The following is a 15,709-nucleotide window of genomic DNA, read 5'->3' as shown; positions in this document are numbered from 1 at the left end:
AGTTGTTTCCGCTCTGTATAAATGAGTCAATGTCTCCGGAGCTACTTTTATGTTTTGGTTTGTATTAGATTAAGGGATTTGAACTCTATATTTTGATGTGTCAATTCAGTTTGGTTCAGTAAAAACGGACGTTTTGTAGAGGTTACGGATGTTGGAGTTTCTAGATTGGTTATTAATTAAACACCGTTCAAGACTCTTTCAAACTCGAAAGTTGCTCTGGAGACATGTCACAAATTGTTACAGAGCGGATTACAAAAATGGTGAAACGAAGAAAAGTTAAATCCACTTATAATTATAAACGACCCACATTTCAATGGAGGTCTGATTTTGCATTGGGACCTTGTAGTACGCAATTTGTCTTTTTGCTTAAGACAAATGCACACTAATCTGTCAACCTCCTATTTGACAATTCACAAAACACTACTTCAATTTGGTAGCACAGATATATGCAAAATTCAAATGACAATGGTGACTTGAATTTTGGACAATTGTACAAAGGGTCGACCAGTACCAGGGGTGAAACTGACCAGTGATAAAATACCTGAAAACAGTTGAAAAAGGTATAAAACAGCTGAACTGTGAAAATTATCCATAATTTTTACACAGCCAGTGAGGGAAGAAAAACTTTAATCCAAAACAAAAAAGCTGAAATCAGCTAACAAGCTGAGCAATCTCACCCCTGCAATACGTATCTGTGATGAATGCCAATACGCACTACAATTCTGCCAAGCCAAACTTGAATTAAACTGTGTGTGACATGTTCAGCAAACGGTTACCAAATCAAACGGGGTGACCCCCAATGTTAGTAAAGGACCTGAGCACCTGCAGATCTTGGTCACAAATCCATTTTTTGGACAAATGGGCTTGTAATATCGGAACAGAATAAGAGTTGTCCAACTGCTCCTACCTGAAGAAAATATCACAACACGATTAATTATAGCGTGAAACGTGAACGCCATGAAACTGTCAAGTCAGTTTGAATACTCAAACTTTATTCCCAACAGCAGGCAGCATATCTTATAACAAAAATACAAACTCAACACAAAATTGTGCAATTAAAATAATGTAAATATACACAATATACACACAATACCGAACGCATTAAACCTCTAGGCTCCAAAAAGAGTTCACAAATTCGTAAAAACTCAATGAACACACAGAACATGTATTTACGGATGGTAACCCTTTCCTTTTTTTTAAATCCATAGGGCAACTTCCCCAATACAACGTTGGAGAAATTGTTTTACATAGTTGTTGGAAGGCCCTGTGACATACGTGCTCTGTGATTCACTTCAATTTTGGAATGTATTTGCAAGAACCTCTCAATCCACGAAATAAGCACTCCCCAAATCACTTGGTTGCTGCTTGAAATTACATGAATGTACACAGAATCGGCCAAGCTTATAAGCACTCCATTATATCCTATTCAATGCAAAATTTGTTTGCAGTTAAGTAATAACAGGAAACGACACACCCTTAAGAACAATGCTGATTTTCTTTACAATATCCGGAAAAAATACCGCATGTAGCGAGGTAATTTCCTTTGGTTCTCAAAATCGTTAAGTTCAACCTCAACCGCCAAACAATTCATTTTCAAAGAGTTCAATACATTCAATTGTTTTTGGAAAATTGGAAAAGCAATATACATGTACATGTTTCTTGGACAGCGCAATCAATTTTTTTGGAAATTCTCTACAGAAAATTAGAATTGTGACATTTTCTAATAAACATTTCAATAATAAATTATTTAAATTTCGGAATCAAAAATAATGATGCATTCCATTGCACCAATGGACGGAACAAAGTACGGGATTGTGAATAAAATTATTTACGTACAGTTACGCTTTCCTTAAGTTTTCCTTAATATCAATCAAACACGCTTTCTGCACAGAACGTTTATCGCCCGGAGTTTCGTCCACCAAAATAACGTTTCGTTTTCAACATAGGAATTTGTATTTTCACATCAATTAGGTTTTCTGATGTTGAGAATTTTCCTCCAACCCTTTCGTATACCCTGACATGAATTCGAATGCCTTCTGTATGGTGTGCGAACTTTGTTGAGACATCCTCATTTCAATCTTTGGTGATATCGAGCAAGGGGCGTAACGAAGACATTACAAACCATTGTAAGTGAATCCAAACCCCAATCATAAGCCATCCCATGTGAATCACAAACCAATTGAAAGCAGTCAGTCTTGAGTCCAACAAGCGTTTTTCCCCGACACTTGTTGCATGACTTGTAGACTTCCTCTTGAAAGTATGTGACTAACTCCAACAACTGACAAGGTTACAACTAACGTTTCCCTTCTCAATCATCCAAAATTGAAACAGACTTAAAAAAAAAGATTTCATTGCCTTGCTTTGGAATGCAAAATAACACAAATTAATATTCGTAGTTCTTCTTTTGAATATTATCTAGTTTACAAATCTAATTCAAATAATATTCTTTTCAAACCTATTATCAACCTCACATAAAAGATTTTATTTCTACAGTTCGATTCCCAGGGAACAAACATTATTTGGGTACAATGGACGGATTCTATTCTTTAATTCATATATATTTACATGTATCTACATTAATGAACAAAATAACACCTCTCAAGGCACATTCTACTGAAAAAACCCCCCCGGAAAACCGTAAGTTTTCCCCTTTGCCGAAATGGGCGGATGCAATGAAGTAAAGTGTAATTACAGGTTGTGCTCCGACACGTACTGCCCCCTATTCATAGACACTGTGTACTTACTGCTTGTCCAAGAGCTTACGAAAAAATTTACAAGCTTAGGCAGGTGGGCCTCGAGCCCACGACCCCCCGCTTATTAGTGCAGACGTCTTTTACCACTCAACTGAGCTTGCCGAGGTCGGCTGGTCGGTCCTTGTCAGATACAGCAGTGGGTACCGCAAAATATTTCGAAGACGCACTATTTCAAGTTACTTTATTTCAATATAAGTCATTATAAGGGTAACACCTGGGATTAAACTCAACATCTTCCCGACGCAGTGTACATCTTATGTAAAAACTATTCAGAAATGTACTTACTGCTTGTCAAGTGTATTGTTTCTGTTCTAGTTCCAACCAAAAAGTACTTCGCCAAGAAAGGTGCAACAACAGTTCTTTGATATATACTGTGGTTATAGGTAATAACCTGAGAACCACAGCAGCAGGTAATGCTGATTAGAAACTCATCACAGCACTTAAAAATAATTTAAAGACATGTACCAACTATTGCATGCATGAACTGAATCTGAACAATTCAAAGAGATAGAGAGACAGAAAAGAGTGTCACCAACTGAAACTTCAGAGCTGTCTGGTACCTCAGCAGCCACTGGCTCTCCCTGACGCTGCTTCTTATACAAAGAATCTAACAGCGTTTGTGCACATTCTGCTGAAAATAGGCTCTGTGTAGGGAGCCAAGTTTCAACTTTTGAGGCATTCCAAAGGTTTCAGAATCTGCCTTTTTAGCCACACATGTAGTCAGAGTCAGTTTACAAAACAAGTTTAGAAACAAAAACTAGTGATTAGAATTGTGATGCTCGCCTTTTGACTTGCTCTTGATACATTCAATAACACCTGAGCAGAAGAAAAGCACATCTGCGACAAGTCACCTCGAACTTCAGCATCCAAGAGTGTGTTAAAAGCTTTTCAAGAAAGGACCGTACTGTAATTTTTTTCAACCCAAATTAGACATAAATGGAGCGATTTGAAGCACAGCCTACTTGAACTGCATGCACTGTTCATTTCTAAATGCAGAGGCCACAGGACCGACATCTAAGATTTAATCATCATCAGCACAGCCGGTGTTGTTAATAAGAAGTCCAAGTTACCACCTTATGTCACAGTGGAAGCTGGTACACAATAAAGTCACAATTATAACACCTTCACAATGGACGGACTCACTGACTGATTTACAGAATGTTCTGATGATCAACTCCTGCAACAACACGTGGCTTTGTAAATTTTTAAATCAACTTAAATATTTCGTATGGTTCACCATGAAGTGACATATAGGATAGTTTTGGTGCACCACAAAGTGACGTACCGTCCATAGACTCTGTACACAGGATACGTCAGTTTGTGGTGCGATATCTCACTTTGTGGTGAAACCGACGATTTGTAATTATTATTATATAACACCACGAATGGAATACTCTGTATAAAGTGTCACACAAGTGTTTGAAATTTCCAAGTGCAAGAAAACAATAATTTGTAAAACATTACTGACATTTAAGAATTAAAAACGAGCAATTTCAAAGTTCAAACGAAGGACGGAATAGTTTTCACCTCTTTTCCCATAAACCAAGATGGGCCTTACTAAAACTTTAAATTACAACATCAAGGATGCAATGAAAGACAACGTAAGTAAGCCTCAAACACAGTATGGTGTGTTGATAAAATGGCCTGGAAAGAAGCTGATCTGACTTACTGGCATCATCGTGGGACAATTTCCCCCTGGCTTCGTGGAACGAGCTTGTCAAAGAAGAACTCCAAGTGCTTGGAAGCCTGCCGGTAGGATATCACGCACACAAGGTAAGATCTCATTAGGTCAAACAAGGATAAGTCAAAACTCAAGCTCATCTGGACGTGGTTCCTCATTCTTATCAAAAGAATGGGGTATTATGCACCTCAACACCCACAACTCAAAATTCTTTGGTATAAAGGGGTATCAAAAAGTCACACTGCCACTCACAAATGCAACCTCTGACAGACCCATAGATCGAGAAAAATAAATGTTCCTTTTGAACTCAAATTACAGGCTTGATAACATACATGTACACACTTCAGTTTGAGACGAATACCCATGTGAGTGTACAAGAAGCCAATCAGAACTAGAATTTGGAAATTACAATCAATGGATCATCAATGATTAACCCTATCAATGCTGAGGAGGGTGAAATGGTGCGACAGCTTTACCAAAGGCCACATACGCATCCCTTTAGGGCCATTTTGAACAATCGCTTCAATTTACTGGCTTTAGTGGTAACGTACACACTTCAGTTGGAGATGCATACCACTGTGAATAAAGCACCAATTAGAACTAGAAAATCTGGAATTGTAATCGACGTGTTGGTCATAAATGATCAACCCAATTGCTGAAAAAGGCAAAATGCTACCGCAGCCCCAACATTAGTTTCCACTTAAATTACTCCATGCCTACCTCTTTAGGGTCCTTGGGCCTGAGTATGTGCTCTCCATACTTACTGATGGCAGACTCCTTATCAAAACAGCTAAAAAAGACATCAAATAAATAGAAGACACAGTATTAAAGTGGACAGAGTGTATTTCAACCCTTACTCTGCTTTTATGCCACACAGTACATGGGGTAAAAAAGGTATTGTACAATATTGGATCTAGAAGACAACAAACATTTATACAGTAGAAAATCAAATACTATTCTGCCCGTTTGCAAGTGCAGACATTTCAAACAGCTGCTAAGCCTGCAAAGACAATAACAACATTGTTCAATGAGACTGAAGAGCCCGGATCAGGGTAACATTAACCATCACATCCACAAGTACACCAGTGACAAAGACATCACAATTTCTGATGAGTGATGTCATATGAATATAATCTGCACACTAACCTTCCTAGTAGGGCATCAAAGCAGCTGACAGCATTGTCTCTCTCCACAGCTACAACAATGCTTGGTCCATGGCAAAGAATCTTTGGCTGAAACCACAAAGATGGAAACAAATTATTAAGATCTCACAACTAAAAACGTGGATACCAAGGTTTTTTTCTTATAGGGGCACTAAATAAATTCTCGATTTCATATTTGTGTTTCATATTTAATGAGGGGTAATGCAACATTCTGGCGCTTTCCACATGCCGCTAGAAGGGAAATAAAACAAACCAAAAATCACCTGTCCTGTTTTTTTCAAAAACAAAATTCGCAATATTGCTCAAGACCCCCTTTACCCCCCAATGGCCCTTGCCAACTTCATATATGTACAATCATCAACAACAACTCACCAGATTGAGGAAGGACTTGCTGTAGATTCCGCTGTACTCTTGTGCTTGGTCCTCGTCAAACCACACCATCCGCATGCCCACCATGGTGAAGCCATGTGCCAGCAGGGCATCCACAACCTCAATGTGACCCCGGTAGTAGCCCTTGACCTTGGTCAACAGGAGGGGTGGGGTCAGTAGGAGGCAATTGGTCTGGCAGAGGGCGCTGTGGGAGGGCAGGAGGAGGTCGGTGGAGCTGGTGCTGGAACCTGGAGTTCGAAATTGGCAGCCCGGAGAAATAGTATCTTACAGGTGCCCGGTCACACCCAAACACCCACAAGGATACTTTAACCCTCCTTTGCTTTTACAGCACAAATGTACACAAATGCCCACAGTCAATGTTGTGCTTCTTTGAGATGTTCACCAAATGACCCAAAGAGTGACTTCAGCATAGGAGGGTTAACAAAGGTACGGCACATTTGTTTTGTTTTGCAGTATGGACATTTATTTTGGCCAGATTCCAAAAAAAAACCACCTACAAAACAAACCAAAAATAAAACAAATAAATACAGAAACTTCAACATTAACAAATACGTCTTTGAAGTTTCATTTCAATGCAACAAAGGGTTTTGTTGCTCTGGTCGTGTATAATTCATGTTCTCATGCATGTTGGCCCTTGCACTGAGCACAAAGCAGAGAAAAAGCAAGCATTTCAGGTTATTAACCGTCCAACATGCATAAAATCGCTGTCAAAATGCTGCAAGACAGCAGTAGAAATATTTGAAGGCTTGGCCTGATAAAAAACACAGGGGTGCAATATTAGAGAAAATGTTTCCAGCGTACAAACATGACAAAGAGACAGGTGAGAACACTCGAGGGATCGTATCCTAAACGTGACCTCTGTTTGACCGCAAATTGGCCTAATAAAAAAACAGGGTGCAATATTAGAGAAAATGTTTCCAGCATACAAATATGACAAAGAAGACAGGTGAGAACACTCAAGGGATCTTGTCCTAAAGGTCATCTCTGTTTGACCGCAAGCATGGTTTAGTCCTTTTGCTGAGGACTGCAGTGACTGTGGCACAAAATTCACTAACATAAAAGACAAGAAAAGTAATTTTACCATGATTACGTACCTGAGCTGATTGAGGTCAAGGAATGAGTACTGGAGACAGGAGACAGAAAGCTGTCATTGGAATCTGTCCTGACAGGATGGGGCTTGGTGACGAAGCACCTCAGGCAAGCCTGCTGGTATCCCATGACTGAATCTCTTGCTGGGCAGATTATCTGAATACGCAACACAAAAACGAGACTATGATATATGATGGATGCTTACATCAGTGTTTCGCTGAAGACCAGACACGGAACCAGGTACGAGAACAGATCTAGGAGCAGGTAAGAGGTCAGACAAAAGACCAATTACAATACCGGACACAAGAGCAGGCAAGAAGCCAGACACAAGACCCGTCGTAAGGTTAGACACAAAACCAGGCAAAAACCAGACATGACACAAGTCACAAGACCAGTCACAAGACCAGACACATGGCCGGATGCAATACGTGTAACAGGGCAAAAATTGACTGAGGAATTCTTTTGTAGCAGCCAGTTCTTTAGCATAGCTTGTGGCTTTAATTCTGAGTGGAGGTCTCATGATGGTCTTGTGATGGTCTTAACACAGCACCTCAATAGTTCCAACATTCCTGACTTAACTAGCAATATGCTTTTATACCCCTTAAGAATGAGCTACTCTTAAGCAAGCATACACACACACACTGTGTGTGCTAAGCATATCACATGCCAAGTGCACATGCATATGAACCAGAGCACGCAGCCAGTGTTTCCCCCACCAAAAAGAAATCATTCTTAAAACCCATTATTTCTCATGTAATCCAAGGCATGGACAGAAGGAAATATGCAGGGCTATGGGGAGCAGAGTACAGGGATGTTAATCGATACCTTATCAGCCTGAAGATCTGCTGTCTCCCTGCAGCAAAGCCCATCAGGGAAAAGCAACTTCTGCTCATTCACTGCTGCCTGATAGCTCTCAGAACCTGAGGGGCGGGGAGAAGTAAAACAGGAGTAGCATGTGATCCACAGAAATTCACAGGTTAAAGATTCTGCCAGGTGTAGGAGGGAGGAGCGGCAGCTCAGTGCTGCAGACCTGAAATACCTCCACCAGTGTATCATGGAATATCAGACTTCAGTCAGGTACAACTTGCTTGAGACTCCCTATACTCTGACTTCCAACACAGAAAAGCAGTGAGCCTGCAAATGTTTTAACCAATTGCTGCCGGGGGGGTTGGAAAAATGTAGTGCATATAATGGGGACTTTTTCAAGATTTTCAGTTTTCAAAAATCTTCCAAAAATCTTCATTTCAATTAATGGACGTTTACACCTACACAAATTACTGTCTGGTGGCCACTCTAGTCTGACAGACAAAATCTATTGCCCCCTGAGTATTTCAGCCAGGCCTGCAGCCTTGTAAAAAGTGCCCAGATTGTGCGGTGTTATATAACTTTCTTTTGTTCAGGAACCTAGCACAGTGCGCTGCTGACCTGTTTTCAATAGGGGCTAAATTAGCGTGCAGCAGTGTTGTGTGGCTCATCACTGCTGTGGTGGAGCACTTTTGTCCCCGGTGATAATCCACTCGTACTAAATGCCCAAAACTGTGGTATACTGTTTCAAAAGAAGGCTGGATTAAACACACGGTGCCCGAAACCGAAGTCCCCGGCAGAAAGTAGTTAAGTGCACATCAGAAATAACATTTGAAAAAGTTATCTGGACAGAGTCTTGACAAAGCCTCAAAAAGGGTCTTGCTGAGGTTTGTATTGTCTCCGCAAGGATATGCATGCCACTAGTCTGTCCTCACATTGTTACGCTCTGGAGCCTAATTATTGGATATACTTTGTCTACAAAACTGATGAAATGTAGAGATGCCTGAAATGTTCTTGGCAAGTCCTTTATTGGGACTTTGTATGGTATTTCTGTTGTCTTGTGTATAAAGGTGCAGTATAGGTATGTATATTGTAACAAACCGTGGCAGGTTCAAACTGTGCAAGGGGGGAGGGGTGAAGAAATCTTTTGTAGGGCGATCAAATATCTGACATGATTTCTTTGAAATGTACCTCTTATCTTGAAACAGCCAGTTATGCGGCGGAATTCACTACCCCCTCAAAATTTTCCTGATGTTGTCACACTATTTTTTTTCAAATGCTGCACCATCAAGAGATTTTGCAGTAAAGCATTCCAGTCAGTTCGACATCAATTTTGTAATAAAAAATAAATAAAATAATAGACATAACGTTCTTGCAAAGTGCTCATTTTTCCAAGAGTGGTCAGCCAAGAAATTTTCCAATTGACATGACAGTCAGTTATACATGTAGTTTCTTTTTTTCCTCAGACTCACTAACCATGTATGCCATTATTGATTGGGTCGGCTCCGTACATGCCCCTCCACAGGAACTGGCTCTGGCGGCGGGCATCCTGGGGGTTGGCCGGACCCAGCAGGTCCAGCAGCTTACGGACAGCATTTTCCCGCTGTAGGCAGAGCAGCAAGACAGGGCCTGACATCAGGTGCTCCTGATGTAAGGCACACAGCATCTTGTCCTATTAAAGGGTGACAACAGGGAAACGGGGCGAGAAAATGATTATACAGTTGACAGAGAGGAGGATGAAATTTTACGTGTGGCCTCATGGTTAGGACTTGTTTAAATTCCCCCACCATCAGGGTGGGGGATTTGAATCGAAAGAAAAGCATGAGTTGGAACCTTGGCATACCAGTGCCTATTCTCATTAGAAAGTCAGAAATTAAAACATCAATTTTACTAGCTCATACAGAAACAAGCAACCTTGCAAGAGAAGCTTAACTGTGTGTGCAGCTGCCATTTTGAGACTCAAAATTGGACATGAAGAATGCAAGAAAATCCACTCTTAAAACATGAGTTGCATGCCCAGTATTATTTTCTGTTTTAATAACAATGATAAAACAATCATTATGGTATTAATGTTGCGCCAAATTATGAGGTGCTTTATTAATATCAAGCCTGCTCTCTGGCCAAAAACATTCCTAAAACCATCTCAGCTCCCTGTGGAGTGTAAAGCTCCATGCTACCACTTCAGGCACAAATGGCTGACAATCATCTCTACCCTCACAGGTACCCATTTATACCCCAGGGTGAAAGTGACCTGCCTCTGGTCGCAACATATGACCAGAAGCTGGATTTGAACACCCTGCTTTTTTATGTTTGTGAATCAAAATCCCTAACCGTCAGGCTACAGACCACCCAGCATACTTTAAGCCAATCCGAGTTTATCATACAATTCCTTCTTGGTGCAATGAAAGAATCTGGGGCTCTTTTCAAGGAATCCTTGGTTTCAAATACCAGAAATGATTAATGATAAGTCTGTTTCCGTGACTCGATTCTAGGTGTAGCAATGAAAACAGTACAATAATGTGAACTTGCAGGGCTTTCAACATGGCACGGCTTCTTGCCAAAACGGTTGATTTGTGTGAACTATGAAAAAATTTAATAAAGCCTTAATAATTTAAGTAGACTAGTGTAAAAAAATCTAAAATCCTTCAAAATTATACCCTCGCTCAGCGCACCTGTTTGTCTTCCTTGGGGACCAGCTCCTCTGCCTCTTTGCTGCCGATGATAGCCAGCCTCAGGGCTACCACAGCAAAGTTCTCCTGGGCGATCCTCTTCAGAATCTTAGCAAGGTGCTTGCGGAAGGCCAGAGGCTTGATGACAGCCACGGTGGTCAGAAGTCTGGGTCCTACAGGCAATCAAATCACAATTAGAATGGTCATCATGGGGAGCACTGTGCCATTGCCAAAGCTGGCAAAGCCTCGTCCTTCCGGCCTATAGTCTTCCTTTTCTTAGCCCTTCACAGATTTGTATTCTTGAGTAAAAACGTCGTTGCCACACACAATTTCCATGTAATTGTTGTCTGATAAAGTTTTAAACAATTTCTTTATCACATGCCAGTAGTTAACTACCTGCTAACAGTATTAACCCATAGCAAACTTATCCCAAGTGTTGTTTTATTTTTGGTTCTAAATGTGAACTTTTTAAATGATCACAGTCCTTCACAAAGTTGAACTTGACAAACGTTGATTCTTGGTCATGTTGGTGGTTAATTTGTTCGATAGGATCACTGTGGTTACAGCTTCTTAAAACCCCCTAAACACTCATCTTCTGAAGACTACAAGTCTGGGCCTGTGCATGCATTCACTCAATCATGGGAATGAGGATAGGCGTCACCAAGCACTGCAAACAGAAATCACCAGAACATGCGCAGACATCCTCCATGTTTCGACACAGAAAATCCCTTTTTATACGTGATCCAACCTGTAGTGGTTAAGTGCCGGTGAAAGAAATCTTACCAACGAGCATGGCTTTGTAGATGGACTCTTCCACCACGAGCATCCCCTTGCCTTGCTGCTTAGTCAGGCCCTTCCCTTTTCCCTTCTTGTTCTTGGACGGGGATGATGATGACACCAAGAGGGATGTCCCCTCTCCAGTCTCGGTCTCGGCCCATGCGAAGCGGGCTGTCGACAGCTCCTCCAGGCTGGGGCTGCGCAGTGGTGGCAGGTAGGGCAGGTTGAGTCGCATGGTAGGATCAGCAAAGAGCTCCTGGTCCCGGAAGAAGAGTGTGGCCTGTCGGAAGGCGGCCTCGGCCGACATGGAGACGATACATTCCAGGTTGGCAATGCCCTTACCCGGCAGGGCACCTGTTACAGGCGAGGTACCTGGGATATGTAAATGAATCAATACAATTGTAAGAACACAAATGTATTGACTGTGATCTTTTTTCATTCTGAATCCTTTTAATACATGAATCAATGCCATTTTCTCACACAATCTTAAAGGAATAACCGAAACTGTTGGCTTTGTATGCCAGAACAATTTTTCATACACTCCAAAAAATGATTTGCTATGTCATGGCTGTAAAGAATGTTGCATATTTCTTAACATCATGGCTAAATATTTAAAGCCATGCATGCATTAGACTTTTGGAGGTTAAGCAGGGAACTTCAACATTATGGTGACTGTTACTTTACCAACGCATATCTCACAGGATTTTTCTGACTCGGATCAAAGGTCATATGTTCATGAGTCTATAAAACCATATCCTTTATGATGGCTACATCCCATTCAGTGAAACCTTCTGGTGACTTGCCAAGTTTTGTCTCAAAATGTATGGCCGCAATTTTATGCTCGAGTTTGTGTTGGTATTAATGCTGAGATTGGAAGACAGGAGACAATGTGAGAGTGTAGGGTTGCCTTTTTGGATTAGTTGTGTGACCAGAGGGTCAAATTTTCATACAGGGGTTGAGGATTTGAGTTCTCCACTCTGTGTCTTCCATAGGCTTTGGACATTGTTGGACATCTCTGCTGGAAACCTACCCAGGATGGACTGCACCAGCTGTGGAGCGTTCAGCCCCCTGACCACACAGACCAAGGCAGGGTTGGAGGCAAGGGCCTGGACACTGGGCTGCCAGTAGCGATCGCCAACCTCGTAAGGGGTGAGTTCCTTGGCCTGGGCAGCCGTGAGGGAGGCCAGCCACTTGAGACCCAGGAGTTCTAAGCCCTGGCCGACAGCCAAGGAGGTAATGGGTGAGGAAGGTGGTTGGCTGGATGGAGTCTGGAACAGGGTGGCAAATTTGTAAAACAGTTTGATAACTAGTGTTCATGGCTTCGCTCACATGTCTTACTCTTTGATAGCCGCAGATGAATGAAGATGTTTCCATCGTGCAAATAACTACGGTTTTACCTTTCTGCTATCATGAAAAGAGGTGATGCTGAAATATACTCTAAGCATGATTGAGAGTATACCTTTGCTTACGTGCAGGTCATACTCCTACCCCTTATGTGGTCAGAAGTGTACTCATGTTTATTTATGAGTAACATGCTAAAATGAAGATTATCAACCTTTATCAAGTAGTTTTGACTGGAATTAAAAATGCGTTAATCCTCTATACCCAAGCAGGTACCAAGTTTCCTGCTAGATAAAAGCCCAAGAACACTATCCACAACACAAGATGCTGGACTTGAGTCTACAGTATACAGAATTATCAATTCAAACTTCCCATTTGCTACTCCAGATTATCATACCTCTAAGTGTTTTCTTTGATACTGCAGTGCAAATATTTATGTTTTATGTGAAGAACTCAGGATATATAATTCAAAAAGCAAAGCTCTGCATCGGATGACACCCTTTTTCATTAATACAGGTTTGCTTTGCTGTGATGGTAAGTGTACCATGGGCCCCACTGGCTGCATAGGTAAGTGCAAACAAAGTTTGATGCCATCAGTTCATAGGCTTTAAATGTACTGGTTCTGAACCCATGACTCTGAATCTTTCTCAACCTATCGTCTGTGTAGAAGGGAAAGTGGAGGTACATGTACTCACAAATGGATACAGTCCCAGAAGTCTGATCAGAGTGTTGCCAACCGTCTTCAGGGCTTTGGCTCCTGAGAAAGTCACCACCACCACCTGCTCCAGCTCTGGGTTCGTGTAGAAGCCCCCTGGTGGGGACCCCAGGCCCGAGTGCTGTAGGTTGCCGGTTGGAAGGCCGGTCAAGTCACCCCCTAGGTGACCCAGAAGAGACTCTGAGTATGGGGCGACGTGGAAGCACAGGCTGGTGGTCAGGGTGCCGGATGGACTACTTTCCTTGATGGTGGTGAGCATGCCTGGGGGGAAACATGAACAAGTGCAATAATTTTACAAAATTATTTAACAGGAAAAATATGCGATTACATCAATATTAAACTTAATACCATCCTCAAGCATCTTGAAAAAAACCTGTGCAGATGTAATGACATTAACCCTTATAAACGAACATAAATTTTGAACTACCTCGGAACCAATGTGGAACCACACATCTTCAACAACACTTCAACACAACAGCGCTTTGCAAACAAACTTGTGCTTCCAGAATGCTGATGGAATTGGGTATGTAGGGCCCAAAACCAACATGGTGGATTATGCATCAGTACTCATGGGCAATTACATGTAGCACACACGATAGCTGCATGCTGTACTGCAAACGTGAACGGCCATTCTGGTTCCAAAGTCTGAAGTTGGCTCATTGCTCCCTATGGACAATTCTGATACAGCCCAGCTATCATTACTTACCGGACAAATTTGCAACAGAATGCTCCACTGATGAAAAACTGTTGTACAGTGGAACGCCGCTGTAACTAACACAACGGGGTCCACTCTAAATGTTCGGTACAGCAGTTGTTTGGTATAGCGAAATTAACTGCCAAACGTTTCATTGCCATGTTGAATAGCGCCCTCTCTTGTCTAATTGAAGTGCACCCTCTTGTGACACTATGATTTGCTGCTTTCTGGAGGTTTTGCCGTTGCATTCACGTTTGAGGTTTCTAGAAATGTATCTGTTAATTATTTGTACTTGAGTAATTTGTACTTAAGTAATTGAGTTACGAAATTGCTCTTTAGTTTATCCTAAAAGTTGTGAATCTACTGACAGACTTTAGGATAACATTGGGCAAGGTGTCCCAAATTTCAAGTACAATACTGCACATTGGTGGATTTTCTAGGGTACAGGAAGGCTACCATCCACGGCGCCCATGAATATTTTAGGGTCAATAAAGATGACCTTTACCCTTCACGCATAAGTGGACCATCAAGGCTTCGACCAGGCCTGCAGCATGATGCAAGCCGTTCTCCTTCCGCAGCAGGAGCACCATGGAAGGCATGGGAGAAGGGCGGGCCTGGGGAAACTCTGCCTCCAGCTGCTGCCTCAGCTTCAGCTCATAGTTCTGGGCAGGGGAGGTGGGCGTGGTACAAGAGAGCGGGTTGAAGGCGCGGACCTGTGCTCCAGTCAGACCTGGCAAGTGGCCAAATGATGATCAACATATATGTACATGTAAGATCCAAGAGGAGAGGTGGCAAACAAGGAAACGATCATGGAAAGAAACATCCTCGTAATTCTTTTTCCAATTTTCCATAGGAACTTGCACAAGAGCTTCGACCCTCAACCAAGGAAAATGAGAAAGAATTCCACTGAAGGAATCTTAAGGCCTGTGTTTGCTTTAGAAAAAGCAAATGGAGATCTTTGCTTTGAGGTACGGTGATGACATGGACATCATGTGGGTGAAAAATGTTGCAGACTTGAGAGGATTTTCAGTCTCGATTTTTGATGGTCAGTTTTCAATATACACAGATGTGAGCAGAAATGTGCGCACATTCAAAGTCTCTCAGCATTCTGGCGTATAAGAAACTGACGATAGAAAAGCAGAAATTCAAAAATGCAAGCGCCACCACAGAAAGGGTGCCTTTCCTGAAATGCCTCTGCCTGTCAGGCTTCCAGTGTGCACAAAAGGCTCAGTTCTTAAAAGTCGTTCTGGTGACTTGACTTATTTTCTCTTAATGACTGCTTTGAGTGGTGTAGTGGAACTAACCCCTGAGGTTATCAATGGAACTTCCTCAGAGGAAAAAAAAAGTCCTCCGTAGATCACCGAGGGAGGCTAGTTTCACTGTACTACAAGAAAAGCAGTCAATATTTGTCTATAATGCCTCTTCCATGGATTCTGCATTAATAAGCAATAACTGCTAACCCTCTTTTTGCTTTATAAACAGTCACTGACGATCCAAAACTCCTTAACCACTTCCTGCCAGGGACTCCAGGATCGGAGACATATGGTTTATATGGGTGGCCGGGGTCACCGAACTCAGACAAAGGAAACATGGCCCTGTAACAAAAGACCAGGCTGCTGGGCATTACCGACAT

General features: G+C 41.9%; 1 protein-coding gene across 1 annotated transcript in view; it reads right to left on the bottom strand.

The window, feature by feature from the left end:
- Positions 1-971: 971 nt before the first annotated feature.
- The window catches only part of LOC110989830 (dynein axonemal assembly factor 8-like), a 30,084-nt gene continuing 15,346 nt past the window's right edge, over positions 972-15,709 (bottom strand). The window contains exons 12-23 of the mRNA XM_022254483.2: positions 14,582-14,806; positions 13,363-13,643; positions 12,357-12,594; positions 11,333-11,698; positions 10,553-10,722; positions 9,357-9,552; positions 7,902-7,996; positions 7,082-7,232; positions 5,970-6,214; positions 5,581-5,666; positions 5,155-5,224; positions 972-4,499 (exon numbers count right to left, since the gene is read on the bottom strand). Of these exons, the coding sequence (XP_022110175.2) occupies positions 4,428-4,499; positions 5,155-5,224; positions 5,581-5,666; positions 5,970-6,214; positions 7,082-7,232; positions 7,902-7,996; positions 9,357-9,552; positions 10,553-10,722; positions 11,333-11,698; positions 12,357-12,594; positions 13,363-13,643; positions 14,582-14,806 (2,195 nt within the window). The 3' untranslated portion in view covers positions 972-4,427. The remainder of the gene's footprint in view (positions 4,500-5,154; positions 5,225-5,580; positions 5,667-5,969; positions 6,215-7,081; positions 7,233-7,901; positions 7,997-9,356; positions 9,553-10,552; positions 10,723-11,332; positions 11,699-12,356; positions 12,595-13,362; positions 13,644-14,581; positions 14,807-15,709) is intronic.

The sequence above is a fragment of the Acanthaster planci genome, linkage group LG10, assembly GCF_054643075.1.
Source record: "Acanthaster planci isolate LZ-2023a linkage group LG10, COTS_SCS, whole genome shotgun sequence".
Lineage (NCBI taxonomy): Eukaryota > Metazoa > Echinodermata > Asteroidea > Valvatida > Acanthasteridae > Acanthaster > Acanthaster planci.
Note: the sequence above shows the minus strand (reverse complement) of the source record. Positions and strands in the feature narration are given on the sequence as shown.